This window comes from Orbicella franksi, chromosome 9 (genome assembly GCF_964199315.1).
Source record: "Orbicella franksi chromosome 9, jaOrbFran1.1, whole genome shotgun sequence".
Lineage (NCBI taxonomy): Eukaryota > Metazoa > Cnidaria > Anthozoa > Scleractinia > Merulinidae > Orbicella > Orbicella franksi.
Window position 1 is genome coordinate 23,550,565 of NC_138153.1, and position 15,747 is coordinate 23,566,311.

Below are 15,747 nucleotides of genomic sequence, written 5' to 3' on the forward strand. Positions count from 1 at the left end.
GTAGTTCTTAAGAAAATCAACCTGGTGGATGAACTATAAAACAAAATAACAGGTACTTTTCGTGCATTTACAGCAATATATTTCTCAGCCCTCCATGATATATCACGGCCTCAGTACTGACTGACCTGCGCTTTTACACAAGCCCCCCCCCCCTCCCCCCCCGTGTGTGGGAAGGAAGTACACGCTGCGGAAAGGTTAAAACTATGTAAACATGAAAAGCTTCCTACAGATTTGGTACGAGGTTGTAGCTTTGTAAATTCTTGGTAAATCTGTAGTCAATCAGACTTTTTTCGTTAATTTTCTTTTCCTTCTTCTTTATTTCTTCATTTGTACCTCATACTAAAACAAAATAAACTGTCATCGTGGTAAAAAGTGGAGGGGAGGGAGGGGGGGGGGCTTAAGCCCCTACCCCGTCTTCGCCGCGGCCGTCCCTGGTTCAGTTCGGCACGTGCATGGCAAGAGCACGCCGTTCGAAACCAAGTCGCGCTACTGCCGTGCGGAACAGCATTAGGCCTGCCGTGCTATAAGTAGTCGTGCCGACTTTAATTCAGCCTGCCGAACTGAGTGCATGCATGGTTACAAACGTCGTGCTATATCCGCACTTGAGTCGAAGTTCTCGGTATTCGCATTGAAACAATTTACAAGACTAGAACACCGGATAAACTAAGCGTATTGAAAGCTTTATATCAATTAAATTTTGAGGGGTTCCGTCGACTGTCGAAGAATTCAAGCCCCTATAGAAACGGCAAAAATTGCGTGATTTTACGGGCTTGAGAGGCGTTTTAGCTTGCCCAATATCAGGTCGAAATAAATTCTCTGATTAACTTTTGGTCTTCTTCAATCAGTATTTGGAACAAAAACTCTGGGCAGTAAGAACGGGCGCCAGCAAACACGAACGTTTTTAAGGCTAGGTGAACTTTTTTTGCATAATTAACGAAAATTGAAAATTCTCTTCATAGAATGACTACTCGATATATTTCTAACAGTGTTTTTTGTCGTTGTTGGTGTCTTTAATTACTTCGCCTTAATAGTTTCCAAATAACAAAGAAAGAGGGAAAATCGATGGTTAAAGTGGCTGAACACAGTTTTTGATACCTGTGTTTCATTCACCTTTTTCTCTAAAACCCTTGATCCCTCGGTCGTCAAAAATGGCAGAAAGCAAGTTAACAACACAAAATTTGGTTTTTTGATGGTTAAGCTGACGTATGTGCCGTTGCCATGGCAACATGAATAAATATAAACAGGCCTTTAAGATCGGTTTTGTTTATTTGTAGAAAATCTAGTCATTAGATTTTCTTTATAATTTGCATGCAACAAGCTTGTAACGATTCTCACAAGTTAACACCATTTTGCTAATAATTTAACAGAGAGATCTTTAATTATCCCAGGTTGAATGTTCACTGGAATATCTAGAATTTCCTTTGTTAAAGTTCAATTATTTTCCAGATACTTATTTCCTAAAGTATTTTCGTGCCAAATTTCGTGAAATTCTAAGGAGTGGTTCTCGAGCAATAGGCGTATTTCCGAAAGTGCAATTTTTCATTCAATCGCAATTTTTTGACTTACTACGCATGCGCTGCATTCAACTGGGTTCTTTCGGTAACAAAGAAAAAGCTGAGAATTGCTGGGTTCTTTGCATCGTTACCTTTTCTAGCATATCTCTATAATAAAAGACTAAAGCCATCAATACACTGCGTTCAATTATAGAGAAAAATAGCACATATCGTGCGGCTGTTGAGTAAATAAAATGATCGCTCTATTGACGGCATGTTTGTTTTTAGAAAAAATCCCTTGTGCACGCGCTGAATTGCATCAGCAAAAGCGCGCGCGAAAACTGTGTTCGGCCGACTGTTCGGCCACCTTAAACTGACAACCGTTCACATAACACATTAGTCCCTGTCATATTTTTCGGCTCAATCCCCGTAAAAGGTACTGCAAAAGCTCTCGCGGTGGACCTTATGAAGATTAATCGCTAAAATGTACGACGAGCACCCCCTCTATTTTATATGAGTCTTCCCCCCCCCCCCCCGCCCCCTCCCCGGAGTATGAATAAAGTTTGCATGTCGTGTAGCGCGACTTGGCTTCGGCGTGCTCTTACGTATCGTGCCGAACTGAATTCATAGCCTGCTGCATCAGCTGCCGTTGCTAATATTTGTAGCATTTAAAATGGCCTTCAGCAAAGCAAGAATCTTCCGATCGTCTGATTGATTGAACTCGACGTTTGGAATCACCGCTGTTCTCTTGTCATTGCCGCTGCCGGGACAAATTTATTTAGAAACGCGACGTTTGGAGTAGGCCGAATTCCAACCGAGGTCAGATCGCGGGATCGATTTCAAACAGTCTTGCTCTATTTTTCAAGAAAACTTGCTTCCTTGGTCTGGCTGGATCACGTTAATAAAATCTCTTCGTTTCATTTCGTGTATTTAATTAATTGGTTTTCCATCAAGATCAAAATCGAGACACATGTTAAAATTTACTTTAAAAGACCAGCCTCCTCTCGAATATTTGCAGACTAATCGACTGTTTATAAACGGGAAAGACAAACCCTGATATGTCTCTATTATAAGCAAGTGTCTAAACCTCAATAATCGAGGAATTCCAATTAGAGCTAACTAAAAATATATCTTACGTGACACCAGTCACTTAATACATGTAGCGTTCGTAGGACTTTTGTTCGTAGGACTTTTGTTAGTGCGCACACGTTCTGCGCATCACACAAGGCATGGTTTAAGTGGCACGCGCGCGCTGGGGTTGGCATTGACGCAATCAACTACGCTACCAGGTACACGACTAAAATGAAAGCAAAACTTTTCTACTGTGACCAAATCAAGTTTAATGAACCTGTACTTAAACCAGGAACACCAGAATAACAGCATATCGCTAACCACTAACTGTTAATGTCATCCAGCTGAAAAACTAGCTGTTATCTGTCGAAAATTATGCTGAAATCCAACTTTAAGCATGTACCTGCAGATGGCGTAGTGCGAGATACGCCTATGTTTTACTTACTGGGAGGTGACTGGAAAAAATGTAACGGGCACCGTAAAAGTTTTCAAAAAAAAAAAAACGCGCAGTTACCCCTACATTTTATGTTATGAAACAGAAGTGGCAAGCCTATTCAACACGTGATTAGTTTCTGGTTGTGAGCAAAAGGTATTTAGACTGTATTTTAGTTGAACCGGAGGAAGGCTGTCAGAGATGCAAAAAGCGCTGTTGCAACGATTTTGTTGTTAAAAATAAAGCAAAAATGGTTTTTATGTTACCATTTACGATGTAGCTTTAAGATCGTTATAAATATGTTTGTTTTTCTGTATGAAAACGCGAATCCTAAGAAATTCTGTGAAGAAATAGACTTTCTTTCTTTTTTTCAGAAAAATGCTGATGTCAGCATTTTTGTTGAGATTGAAGGCTAATTATCTCGAAAAAATGCGTGGCTATCCCAATTTTTCTTTGAGGATTCCAACAGTCCTTGCAAAGATTTACTTTTTCCGCGTGGTCCTACCCTGGTGCAAAAACCTTTGTATTTAGTAGGCACCGTCCTTAAGTAGTCTTCTGCATTTATGGTCGACACAGGAAGGTTTGTAGCCAGACGTGGACCAATTTCAGTGAAATGAACATTAAAGTGTGAAGGTGAATTAATCAACATGACACGAGCGTGGGACAAAGAAAAATTCTGAGTCCCCGACAGGAATCGAACCCATGACCTCCCTAACACCTCCCGAACATTAAAGTGATTTGCAATATGTCCTGCATTTTTCAAGGTAGTGTTGGTTAACGTTAAAATTTCATTAACTTTAGTAACAGCTTATTGTTCGTAATGAAAAGGTCAATCAGAGTACAGGTGCTACTTGTTATGATAATAATAATCATAATAAAAATATTTATCCAGGGAGCCCACTCGCCTTGGCGGTTTTCAGTGGGGCCCTGCAAATCATAATAACAATTAAAAACAAGAAAAGGGTTTAAAAAATTGATATTACAATATAAAACTAATTTTAAGATAATTTAACAGTTAGATAGGACATGTCATTTTTCACGTCATTATCTAGGTTGTTCCAGTCCTTAGAGGCTGAAAGTTTGCTTGCCACACTTGGTACGTACGCGAGGAAGGTGTAAATCATTGCTTCCGCGAGTTTGATAAGAGTGAAAACTACTATTGTGTCTAATCTCAAATTTAAAATCAATTTCCCCAGACAGATATTTTTTGCGTCATAACACAGCGATGGAAGTGTCGTCTCTTTGAGAGGGGGTTTAGGTCCAAAGGATCTCGTGCCTCGGTTGATGAGCTTCTTGGTGGTAAATTAAGCAGGATCTTGGTTGCCTTGTTTTGAAGAACTTGCAGACCCATAAGCGTGTCGTTATTTTTGTAACCCCACACTGTGTCACCATAGTCAAAACAGTGGGATGATTGAGCAATTGTATAGTGTTAGCTTAGCATGTAAAGGCAAAAGATGTCGTATTCTCTTTATCATTCCAATCCTTTGATTGTTCTTATTCTAGTTATTCTAGTGAGTTGACTTATCACCTGCGTCAATTAGTACGCTTCGATAATATTAATGAGTCGTTTTGTGTACGAGTCGCTATAGGGTCTTGTAGGAGATTACAATTTATATCGCCAGTTATGTAGATATCCGAGTAACCTAATTCAGCCCGGTTTTAAAAGAGATTCAAAAACATCAAAATGCTCGACTGGCGAATGAGGTGGTCGATACCAACAAAGTACCAAAAATGGCTTGGAATTTGGTTTGTTAATTTCTAGCGCTAATAATTCTAAGGACTCATTTTCTAGATCCCAGAGTCGTCTATAATTTATGCAATTTCGGATGTAAGCCCATTCACCACCTCCACTTGGATTTGGGAGGTGTATTAAAGAATCCGAAATTGTATTGTCTAGCCTAGTCTCATTAACGGCCAGAATATCAAATGTTTGTTTTGTCATAAAGACTATTAGTTCGTGTATGTGCCTATACAGACTAGTAATATTGAGAGAACCAATTTTAAAACCTCCAAGATTATGAATTGTTTGAAATGACGTGGCTGGAATAGAGGAAATCGAATTCTCAATCTCCCTATTGGTTTAGATTCAATTACTATTTATGTGGTTTCTAAAATTGCCGGCCAACTTGTAGACCCCTGTCCGGTTAAACGGGTAGGATGGGATGGGATGGGATGGGATGGGATAGGATGGGATAAGACCGCAAGGGTTTAGATTGGATATGGAATAGGATGGTATTGAGTATGACTAGCTTGTAATTACGTTAATTCTAGCTTATCATACCTGTCTCCAATGACCCTGATTTTCTCCTCTTGACTGGCGTGCAGGAGTGTATCTTTCTCTCTGATGTAGTCATCAACGCATCGCTCTTCGAACACTTTCATTTCAACATTGTAGTTTTCCCCTTCTGGTGAACAAAAACATCAAAAGATATCATAAAAATACAAGCCGCAAGTGCAAACTCAAAAGCCGAATTCTAAACAATTTTATTAGCTTTGTTTAGTCTGGGTTGGGGCGGGGGGGAGGCTAGAGGGATAGGTGGAGGGTGACGCACACAAAATGCCCTCGCAGATTTTGAACATTGGTTACTTTCTTCATACAAGCTGCATAAAACGTCTTGAACTTTTCTGAATTTTAGCTGGCAACCGTTTGGTATGACAGTTGACTGTTCACGTGACTTTATAACTCTATGGTAACCGAATTTGACAGCCACGTTAATTAACATTCATTTTTTCAACCGTTTCTGATTAAAAAAAAACCCATTTAGTCTGCTGCCACAATGGCTACAATTTTACGCCAAAGTAATATTCTTTTGATTGATTTTTGGTTATTATCGAGTCAGTTTACACGATTTTCAGAGGTTTGGAGAAATCGAGCTATCCAAGATGGCGGATACAAGATGGTGGCCTTCTTGGGACAATTTCTTGATGTCCATTGTGTATGACCATCACCCACTTTGCAGACCTTAAAGGAGACACTTTAGGACGAGTTTCCATTTCAAAGCTTAAGATTTCCATTTTTCATAACTAAACGGCCAGACAGCTAGGACAGTTTGTGAACTAGCGAACCATTTGAATCGACCGGTTCTGACAAATGGAACGCGCCATTAGTTTCCTTCACCTCTTTACATATGATAAAAATGTTAGAGTTTGCCCGTTTACAAATAAATTCTTACTTGGCTTGTCAGAGTTAAAACCGTCTTGGTCATTTTCGTCTCGCTGCCTTCGACAGTTTCTGAGCCAGCGATACAAGCCCCGCATGAAATACAGAACGTGATTAACGATGATGAAAGGTGGTACCAAGACAGGCCTCTGCTCATACTCCATAACTAGATAGTACCGCTGATACTTCCAAATCTGATTTGCATTGGCTTGCATCTTCTCGTATGTGTTACTGTGAAGAGAAGTGTTTTGATTATGTGAAACAACGTAAATGTAAAGGTAAGTCAAAACTTATTTTTGGTTTCCTTAATCGTGAGTAGAACAACGTTAACTGGGCCAAGGAGGATTTTCAGTTGTAAACTTTCTGTTATTCTTTCCAAGCGCTGTAAATTGTCAGTAGCTGGAATTAGCGCTAATCTTTCCAAGGCCCTCTTTTCTTGGAGGCAGAATGCCCCGGTTAACCAGGCTACCCGGCTTAAAGGGTTAAAACATAGCTCACCTTAACATGCAACTCGCCTAAGAGGGGTAGTCAGTGGGCTATCTTTTAAGCAGCCGCTAAGCACAGCAAACAAGATGACGGACAAAAGAAACTTTTTGACGGCAAATTTAATTTTTTAATTGCTCGTTTCGCTAGCGGCCGCTTTTCAGTATGTAGGGTTGTTATTTTGCAATCTGCTAATTGAGATTAGTCACCAGAGGCAGTTGACGTCAAAAGCTGCCCTGGAATATGACGCTGCTTTCACGGTCTTCTCACCTCGGCTAGCCGGATTATCCCGGCACGAACCGTTTACATGGCAAAAAGCTATGTTGCCTAGAAGGGTGCCCTTGGCAAGTAGACAGGGTGCTCCGGGAAGGCGGGCTACCCTGTCTAGCATGTAAACGCTTCAATGCGTTTTCTAAAGAAACGAATGAAAAGTTGGCTTTCCCAGGGTATCTCGGTTAGCCGGGTAACTTGGTTTACCGGGGCACACCTCTCTCCATGTAAATATTACCTAACTCGACTCTTTTCGAAAGGAATTACTTTTCGTAATATATCTGACATAGGTGCCGCACATCTTGTAAGACTTAACTTAGCAAACAATTATATAGGTAGCACAAAAGCTTTTATGAATCCGAAATAAAAAATAGAACGTTTCGTGTTGTGTGCAAGAAAGTTCATAGTGTACTTATCCACTTACTTGAATATGGCGATAAGAAGATTTAAGAGCAGAATGTTAACGACCAGCAAATAAAACACCGTCAAGAACGACACTACAGTGTCTCCGAAAGAATCGTGTCTTGGTGTGCCAAAAACTGTCGTCGTGTTATCGACTGAAATGAAATTACCCGACCAGTTATCAGTGAGTCATAACAGGCCCCCTAACGGTGGCTGACAAAGGTTTCCAGCACATACTTTGATGGACTAATACTACCACCCTTTATGAGTTGATACGACAAAAGTAAAGCCACGTTAAAAATTTAATTGTTTTTAAAATCTCCTGGGACTGTGCTATCCGCATCAGCTTTTGGCTTCGGCACTGAGATGGCGCAAACTTCGGGCTTTATAATTCTCGCTATCATGCCCAACCTCATCCAATAATTGTTTAATGATGATATTTACCTCGACGTCTCTACCTTAATGAATACAGCGTTATCATCTAGCGCATCGATCAAATCGAAACTCCGCTCCTCCCTCTCCTTACTCTGCTCCCGATGGCAGAAGTAGCAAAATATTTGTAACTCAGAAAATGCGTTCTTCTGGAAAGTTTTTGCGGGAAATCGTGCACGGCCTGCCTAACCCGTGACATAGCACCAGGCGTCAGGTTCGGACTCTCGGGCCAGAACATTTTGCGTGTTGGCCTCGGTAGACTCTATCAGAAATAACTCTGACTATAAAAATAAGTCAAAAAACGGAATGTTTTGGTGTCATCTTGGCACCATTATCAAGTGAAGAATGCAACAGAAAAGATAATTCATACTAAAAGTAAAGGTATGAAATAGAAGAAATTTATTAAGACTAAAAAAATAAATTATATAAACATACCTCACTGGATTGACACCGAACATTTATTTTTATATATTTTTTACTCTTATTTAATTTCTTTTATTTTACACCTTTACTTTTAGTATAAATTATCTTTTCCGTTGCATTCTTCACTTGATAACAGTGCCAAGATGACACCGAAACGAAGTTCGGTTTTTTCGCTTATTTTTATAGTCAACTGTATTTCCAAATTTAATCTTATATGAAATAACTCCAAACCAAATAAAGGTTCAGTTATAAATCTGGTTCACTTTACCTCTGAGTCTAGGGAAAAAGCATATATTAGTTATTTCTTACGTGAATAATACAATTCTTACTTATGTCTGGCGCATCCATAAACAGCTCTCCATGAGCCTGGAAATACGGTCTGAAGAAGACCCTAGACGCCATGGACCAGGACGCTAGTTCTAACTGGGGGTAAAGGATAGCTTGCTGTGCGATTCCATAAGCCAAGAAGAAAACTATCATGATCAGTAAGAAATACACCAAGTCCACAGACTGAAAAATTAAAAGAAGAACAAAATCGCTCTCTGGTCAGTTTTTGCTTGTTATAAGTGACGCTGGAAATTTCCGTGGTCGGTTTCTGGGGTGACGTTGCAAATTTCCATGGTCAGGTTCTGCTTGTTATAAGCGACTTTGGAAATTTCTATGGTCATTCTGCCTTGGAACGGAACGTTAGAAATGTGTTTCATATTATGTTACAGAAATACAATTTTTGTTGTAACCTTGCAAAATTCTATACAATTTGGCAAAATATTCTCTCTACTTGAGAAATATTGAATTCGGTAAAGTCCTTCTGGTTTTGGTAGATTTTCTACGCTCGTTGAACAAAATGATGTGAATTTGGTAAAAATATTGTCAAAAATGCTAGTTTTTTGTCAATATTAAGCTATTTTAGAATACTACTTGAGGTTTTAGAACGTGTTTGATGATTTAAAAAAGAATTTTGGATACAAGGCAAAATGAATGAATGAATGAATTTGAGTTTCGTGCTCCGCTAGTACATCAGAAATGAATATCTCGCTTTCTAAATGAAAATCAAAACAAAGCATTGAACAGCGAGTACTTGTAAAGTCAATCAGCAGCCCCACACTGAGATTAATAATGTTAACATGTACTTATTGACTGAGCGGGAGGGCTGGACGAGCAGATATTTGGCTTGACGACTTAATGTGCAGATGATGAACAGGCATCGTCTATAGTAATTAACTGGAAATAAACACTGTGAAAATTAATCAGTTGAACTGGTTAGCAAGGAATAAACCAAACGAAAAAAATGTGTTATTACCATCCTTCCGATCATGACCACATAAGGTCCCATATATTTACTGACAGAAAAAATGTCCAATAGTCGCATGATCCACAATACGATGTCAAAGCAGTACAACACGTGTCCTACACCACGTGTGGCCGGGTGAAGCCTGAGACCAAGACCAACAAAAAACAGCACCACTGCGATGCCGTCGAGGATATTCCACTTGTGAGAGGCCCATTCTTTGCATTTGTTTCCCAGCCTCGGTGATTTCGAGTGGATTATCTAGTGTCATAAGAGGAAACCGTGATTATGATTTCTCTCTTTTTCCATAAAGGTACTGCTATTTGGTTGAAATTCAATGAAATCTTAACATTTCTTTATAAAAGAAATTTAGCAATGTTTCCAGCTGAGATTGGCATTAATTCTTTTTCATACCCAAGCAGAAAAAAGGGGTCATTCAAGCTAACACTTACCCTTATAGTCGGTACACTGAATTTCAGAATGACTGAGTATAAAAGATATTGCATTTTACCTGTCTAATCTCTTCTGTGAGCAAGGTGCAAACATAGATAATGAGCACGATCTCACTGATGGAGGGAATTTTGTCCTGACGAACAAGAATGACGTAGCTGAAGAGGGCCAAGAACACCATGTAATTAAACTGGAACAAAATGGAAAAACAGAAGTCACCTCTGCAATTGCTGCTATTTAAAAATCATTGGACAGTTACGCAAATAACTTAATGTATAATATTGTCTTTATGGTTCGAAAATGGGCTGAATTATATGCATTTAATTATTTTATCTGAATTGAGAATTTCGGTTAGGAGCGAGCAAAACGATTTTATTTTTCATATCTGAGGAAGAGCTTGTTTAAATTCGCATTGGAAGAAATGGATAGATAGATAGATAGATAGATAGATAGATAGATAGATAGATAGATAGATAGATAGATAAATCGTTTATTTAACTCACAACTTGCAGCTATAAGCTGAATTACTTGTGTTATATACTACATGTGTAAAAAATTCAAACCATAAAAATTCCTAACTATACATAAAAAATTATATAATAATAAAATACATCAAACTAGTATAAAATTCTGTTTACAATTGTTGTTTATTTGCATAGTGTATTATGAAAGTATTTCTAAACCTCTTTGTTTTTACATTCGGGATTGAAAACATATGCCTAGTCCTAAAATTATATCTCTCACTGTCATTGCGCGCGGGCAAAACAAAGAGGGATACAAAATAAAATTATGGCAAGAAATGTTTCGGGCAAATTAAACCTATAAGTCTTCGTGCATGACACGCAAAAACTCTTTGGATTTTGAACTACATTTTGAAACCCTAAGATAATCGCAGGTCCCAGCGGGCAATATTGCGAATAACCAGCATTGTACACAATGTTTTGAAAGTGCATGGTATGAATGAAAGTGCCTGCTGTGGAAGTTAAAACTCGTAACTTCTAAATCAACCTTTTAAGAGTGTATCGAAAGCAATCCTTATTTGTCTTGGTTTTGCATTGTTGCTCTCTGTGATTGGATGAAAAAACTTGCTCCCGCACTTTCCCAACCAATGAGTACCAAAACCAAATGCAAATCCTGGCTTGCTCAGACGAATTTTTTTTCCCCGCGCTTGACGACGGCTACAAGCGACTGCTTCAAATTCTGATTGGTTCATTGCGTTGTTTGCGTCTGTTGTGATTGGCCAGAGTAATTGCTTTGGTTTTGGATTCACGAAAGTCGATTGAAAATCGCATTTGGGTAACCGTTGATTGCGTATCGTGGACAGACGCCCAGTTTCATCGTGTTACTGTACTTTTAATTAGCAGCTCACCGCGTTGGCCCAAAATTTGGCCGCCGGAGACTTATAGAACTCCAAAATTTTCTTCCACCACGGCATTTGAACTTTATGACTGTACTTTTTTCTGGATACACCATGCGGTACAGAGTTAGATCGATCCCTGGAAGTGACAATAGAAAGAATGCAGATATTGGACTTCTTTTTATCACCCACAACGTCTTTATTCATCACGCGGCCACTATCAGAATGACCTTCCCACGGAATCATTTTAGGGGTGTCGAATTACCCTCTTCTCTTAGCTTGTAAAGCCCGTTTCGACATTTCAGTAGCCATTGACTGATTTAACAAAGGTTGTGCGGACGTTGGGCAAATGTTGAAAGGTAAAACAAATGTTGTGTGAAGCCTATTGTAACGGAATCAATATCTGTTCAAAGTTTTTAAATCATTCGGCGTGGCACAGGCAAAAGACTTTGAACAACCTGTTAGTTCCATTTGGTGTTCTTGCGTCTGCTCAACAAACGTTGAGCGAAGTGGTCAAACCGTGAACGGCTTCGATAAGATTCAACTGAAGCCTCTCTTTGTAATTATTTCGTTTATAAAAGTTTGCGGTTACTTAAAGAACCTGTGTAACGAATTTTTACAATACTTCAGTTATAAAGCGGAAAGACATATTGGAAGCAAAGGGAACCCAAACATAATGGATTCTTCATTTTCACTGTAGACAAATGGTCAAATACAGTTAAATATGTTTTGCACCTCTTTCCGGAAAATAGTTTGATTCTTTCTTTCGGTGTTCTTGGTAAATTTTGGTTGTGCTGGGTAAGGTACTTGAGGCTACTTGGTTTAAAATTGACTCAAAGCGTAAAAGTCATCGACGTAGCTTCTTTAAGCCTCTGAGAAGCGTCCTTTTGAAACTCTCTGGTCTAAAATTATTATTTTGTACAAATTGATCAATCTGCCCAGATTTCCTCCCTCGAATGTAAATCCTTGCGGGTAGTGATACCTATGTGAATCAAAGTCATAAAAGGAATGAACAATCAGTTATTTGTCTTTTATATGCCTTTTAGAAAACAGCTCTAAGAAAATACTCGCGCTGATTGGTTAAAAATCATGTTTCTATTAAGCAGTTAAATTATGAGCTCGAAGTTTCGATCGCGTGATAGCTAACGAGGGCTCAGCCCGAGTCAACTATCACGCATATCATAGCACGCATGTCATATCACGCATATCATATCACGCATATCATGCTTTCATGGGCAATTAAGCTTTGTTAGTTATCTTTTCCAATACCTAGCTTTTATCCTTAGTGCTTTCATTTGCATCTTTTATAAGAACACAACTTTTTACCTTAGCTCAACTGCTTCCACTTTTCTGTCGTTCTCTGCTGGGTTTGAAGTGAAAGCAGGGTTGTGTTTTCCGAGGTCCTTGCCTTCTTCCTTTGGCACGTCTAGCGGCGGTTGTGGATGGAATTCCAACAGCAATATCGCAGGAGGAAATAGGAGACCTGCTATGGTCTAATGACATAAGAATTGATTTAAATGGTCTGCAAAGACATACAAATAACATCCAGTAGAAGCATGAATTGATTTTTTTTTTTTTTTTTTACCACCCTTCTTTTTCATAGTTCTGTTCGCTGTTGGAACATGGATTTCATTTTTTTCCACAGCTATTAGGCAACGACATGCAACCAGAGCAAAGCGCCTTGAAATAGGTGGGAACCCAGGTAGGGATTATTTTGGCCTTGCGTCTCTTTGGTTGAGAAAGTGGTGCGAGTTTTGAGCCAGCAAGCTCACAGAGCGTGATGAAGCAAATACTTAATTGAAAACCACTCAAAACCGATGAGTTCGGACCGATATAAGCATATTCTCTAGATCTAGTCATAGCGTTATCTCGGAGAGTTCACCTCGCCGGCTTATTATGTGGTTTTAATCTTGTAGGGCCGGTCGATGTTTTCAATGAGAGTTAAACAAAATCGCCGTCTAAGTCAATTTCGCTGTTTAACTGAAGAAAATAGCAAGAGCAAATATTACAGAGACTAACAGAACATTTACCTATGCGAAATGGTACACTTCGGAGCAGATCGAAATGGCTAATGTAGAATTCGTTCAAATAACCGGCCCATAGTTTTATAGATTTTAATTAGTACAGGAATAATGAAATCGCATGAAAACATAAATGTGTAAGTGTACATGCGTTTAACTTTAGTCAAATCAGCGTAAATGCCATTCCTAATTCAATGGCTGGAGGCAATGAGCGCTGGAGTGTGCGCCAAATAATCTAACCTTCAAAGACGATTTCTGAGAAGTATTCATCTTTCCCGTCCATATTTCAGTGAGAAGAGTCTGGCAACTAACATGAGCTAGGAATTCCTCGTGTTCAATGGAATAAGCGAGAGACAGACACGTCTGTCCGCCCCAGTTCTTTGGGTTGTAGATTAGAAGCTGCCGGGTGAGCTCTTCACTTGTTCGAAAGCACTGGTCTAAGTAACCCAGCGAGAGTCTCTTGAACTCACTAAGGATAGAAAAACACTCCGTTAAAGGCTAAGTTACGACTCTTTGGGTAATACGGGTTGAAGAATAAGATAAATTAAAATATGGCCTTAATCGGATCAGAGAACTCTTAACGCGATTAAGACGTAGACTGTGAGAAAAGACGCCATTTTGAGTCATAATTGGGTTGTGATTTCACGGCAGTCAAAAACGGTCAGTATTATTGAACTAAAGTTAGTGTTTCCTAGAATCTAACGGCAACGAGTTCGTTATTTTGAAAGAGAACCTGCGCTTCATGGATGGATCCCTTCGCATGAACGTTCATAAATGTTGCACAATCAATAAAAGTACTGACCGCGGCAATCTGCTCAAGTTCAAATTCATGATAGGAACAATATTGAACAATGTTCACACTTCTCAGCTTTTGTTCTTTAATAACTGAAGAATGCGTTAAACATGCGCTAACTACAACATTTGCCAACTCACTCAGCCTGTGCTTTCAGCTCTTCAGTAACGTTAGCCTTGGCATCGTCTCGCTTTGTTAGCTTCGCAATGTCTTTGTACAACTTTCCCGCCACTAGCGCCATTGCCAGATTCTCGGACCCACGCTCCCACATAAATAGTGCCATTTGATGCATGTTGCATAGCACTGACCACAGCAACAACTCGTAGAACGGATTGGGAATCAATTCTTTATCGGTCTGTTGGCCAGGGTGTCCATCCACGAACAAGTTGTTGTCCAGTCTTAATGCCTTAGAAAGCAAAGTAAAAAACATTTGTTTGCAAAGTTGCATGCAGGAGTGACGGAAACTCTTTCAACTTCTAATCAGTTTACGACTGGTCGTAACGATTCCCGTCATTGACAGCTTCAAAACGGGTAGGGGCCTCGGAAAGAATTATCAAATTATCAATTATTAAAATAATTATTTTCTTAACTCATCAAGTCAGAAAAGTGTTCTTTTTATGGTTTTGAAAACAACAGCAGAAACCGTGAACAATTACGTTTGCTTTGGATCAAGATAGTCATGTACAGTCAAACTAACAACAATTGTAACATTAAAAACATGGAAATGCGTTCTCGAGCCTTGCGATTTTCAGCTGATAATTTGGACTGAAAGGGGGAGGGGGAGGGGGGAGAGACAATTCTTACAGTAGCGAAGTCTCATTATATTACTTTTTCTTGTTTTCAAAAATTTGTCACATATCAAACAGAAATTTGTAAAGCAGTTACTCTGATATGTTAAGGTTGTTCCGCTCGGAAAAAGTCGCAGTACTATAAACGGAGCTGATCATGTTGTAGACCTTTTTTTAATTGACCAGCTAAGTTGCAGTCAGATTGCGACAGTACGACAAGATTCGTCAATCTGACTCAGCTGAGTTGCAGTAAGATTGTGACATCATGAAAACATCCTATTCGATAGAAATGTACAAAGGAGAGGTAAATTGAATCAAGGAGTATCAAGGAAAATAACGATGAATCTTTTGAGACACTCAACTGCTGCCTTGAATTCGAACGCACGGTTTCCTGGTACTCCTGTGGCTATAAACTAGAAGTGCACCATGTTATTGCCGAATTGAACTCCATAGCCTTGCTTATGAAATAGCCAAATGGTCTGCCTTTTGGCAGTTAAAACATTTCACAGGTTAGTCTCACTTCCGATTATTTGCTTGTGACTGTTCAGGGCTCAGCCCAACTTGCGTCCGGTCTATAAGTTACCCATGGAAAATAAAGGACGTTTTAAAAGAAAACTTAGCGACAGTTTCAGAGGATGTCTGGGTTTTCACGATTAATTAACTCCGACAACAACACAACACTCAGCAAAGACAAGAATAACGCTTTCAGGCGCACCTTTCTTATCGTGCGGTAAACATTGCCGTGTTCTTTGTAAGTTCCTCCTACCAGTCTTCGAAGAGAATCTTTAACATCATCAAGGCTAAAAGATTTGTCGATCTGTAACAAAAGAACATCTTAGCTGTGTTGGGGTAACAATAAACACTCCGCATTTGGAGGGGTGAG

General features: G+C 39.3%; 1 protein-coding gene across 1 annotated transcript in view; it reads right to left on the reverse strand.

Annotated features, from left to right (window-relative positions):
- LOC145497885 (transient receptor potential cation channel subfamily M member-like 2) overlaps nt 1-15,747 on the reverse strand; it is a 50,659-nt gene that overhangs the window by 17,064 nt on the left and 17,848 nt on the right. Inside the window, exons 13-23 of the mRNA XM_081477753.1 lie at nt 15,580-15,681; nt 14,217-14,482; nt 13,524-13,752; nt 12,589-12,755; nt 11,275-11,401; nt 9,967-10,095; nt 9,468-9,716; nt 8,497-8,677; nt 7,335-7,467; nt 6,171-6,388; nt 5,279-5,402 (exon numbers count right to left, since the gene is read on the reverse strand). Of these exons, the coding sequence (XP_081333879.1) occupies nt 5,279-5,402; nt 6,171-6,388; nt 7,335-7,467; nt 8,497-8,677; nt 9,468-9,716; nt 9,967-10,095; nt 11,275-11,401; nt 12,589-12,755; nt 13,524-13,752; nt 14,217-14,482; nt 15,580-15,681 (1,925 nt within the window). The remainder of the gene's footprint in view (nt 1-5,278; nt 5,403-6,170; nt 6,389-7,334; nt 7,468-8,496; nt 8,678-9,467; nt 9,717-9,966; nt 10,096-11,274; nt 11,402-12,588; nt 12,756-13,523; nt 13,753-14,216; nt 14,483-15,579; nt 15,682-15,747) is intronic.